The sequence below is a fragment of the Rosa rugosa genome, chromosome 1 (assembly GCF_958449725.1).
Source record: "Rosa rugosa chromosome 1, drRosRugo1.1, whole genome shotgun sequence".
Classification (NCBI taxonomy): Eukaryota; Viridiplantae; Streptophyta; class Magnoliopsida; order Rosales; family Rosaceae; genus Rosa; species Rosa rugosa.
The window spans coordinates 37,785,852-37,787,287 of record NC_084820.1 but is presented as its reverse complement, the minus strand read 5'-3'; the positions used below and the strand labels follow the sequence as shown (position 1 = coordinate 37,787,287).

Here is a 1,436-nt window from a genome sequence, read left to right as displayed (position 1 = left end):
ATCTTCACTAGATGATTAAAACAAGAAAAAGCATCATCGATAAAATGATGAGAGAGAGAGAGAGAGACATGAAGAAAAAAAAGTCCAACACAAAAGCAACCTCAAACCAACACGTGCAACGTCAAACAGTCAAACTCAAAGAGACATGAGACATGAAAGTATGAAACTCAAAGACATGAGACATGAAGAAACAAAAGGTCCAACGCAAAAGCAACCAATAGTCCAACACAAAAGCCTCGGTGTGCAATTTGGTGTGTGAAAGCACCGGTGTTGGGATTTTCTGATTTATTGAGGATTAGATTTTTTTTTTTTTGGCAAGATATTGAGGATAAGATTTTGCATTTCGCCCCGTAATTTAGGGCTTTTTGCTTTCACCGGGGAGTTGAAGTTTCTCTTTTGAGAGGAATCGGGACCATTTAGCGCGCGTGCTTTTAAGCACTATAAATAATGAAATCTCGCATAGCAGGCTCACTAGCTCAGATACGAACCAACATATCTCTGAAGGTTCCTTATACTAGCCGAACAAGCCATGTTTAACTCCAAAGTGCCCAGCAGCTCTACCGCTGAGGGAGGAGTTCACTCCTCCCTTCCTGACCTCAACGAGGCATTCGTGGTACGTATAAAATTTCATTTTGTTATATTAATTAGTTCGTTCTTGCATTATTCGAATCCCATATATTGATAAATTATGGCGGTCATCCAGGAGAATGAGGCTGGAGAAAGTAATGTTGCTTTTGCTATTGGCGAGGAGGAGAGGGCCAATTCCAAGAAAAGAAAGGTGGAGGCTACTATTCTTATCGGTCAGGCTCAGGCTGACTATGCCAAGAAACATTGTAAGGAGGCGGAAGCCGAGTTTCAGAAGACGGTGGAGTCTCTAAGGGAAATGGTTGCAAATTTCTGTACGGACATGCTAACTCTGATGGACAAATTAGCGAAGCAGCCTCCATGCAAAGGGCCTGAAATTATAGATCCTCCCCCCGCGGCCTTTAAGCCCAGTAGCTCTACCTCTGAGGGAGGAGTGAAGCCCTCCCTTCCTGACCTCAACGAGGCATTCGTGGTATATATATAAAATTTCATTTTGTTATATTAATTAGTTCGTTCTTGCATTATTCGAATCCCATATATTGATAAATTATGGCGGTCATCCAGGAGAATGAGGCTGGAGAAAGTAATGTAGCTTTCGCTATTGGCGAGGAGGACAAGGCCAATTCCAAGAAAAGGAAGGTGGAGGCTACTAGTGGTGGGGAAGGACCGAAGGACATCATGCCAACTTTTCCAGCAATCCCCTAAACTGAAATAGATGACTACCGGCGGGTTTTCTTTTTGGGGGAGAAAGAGAGCTCATTTCTCTTAACCTTCCTAGTTGCTAAGCTTTGTCGTTATTTAGTTAATTTTTTTTTTTTGGTACATGTCGTTCTCTTAAGTGAGTCTGTACC

General features: G+C 42.3%; 1 protein-coding gene across 1 annotated transcript; it reads left to right on the top strand.

Annotated features, from left to right (window-relative positions):
• The first annotated feature begins 475 nt into the window (after positions 1 to 475).
• Positions 476 to 1,436, top strand: LOC133740379 (uncharacterized). Its single transcript, XM_062168334.1, has 3 exons — positions 476 to 613; positions 704 to 1,057; positions 1,150 to 1,436. Exons 1-3 carry the CDS (start codon positions 530 to 532, stop codon positions 1,288 to 1,290), a joined length of 579 nt encoding a protein of 192 aa, XP_062024318.1. The 5' UTR covers positions 476 to 529; the 3' UTR covers positions 1,291 to 1,436.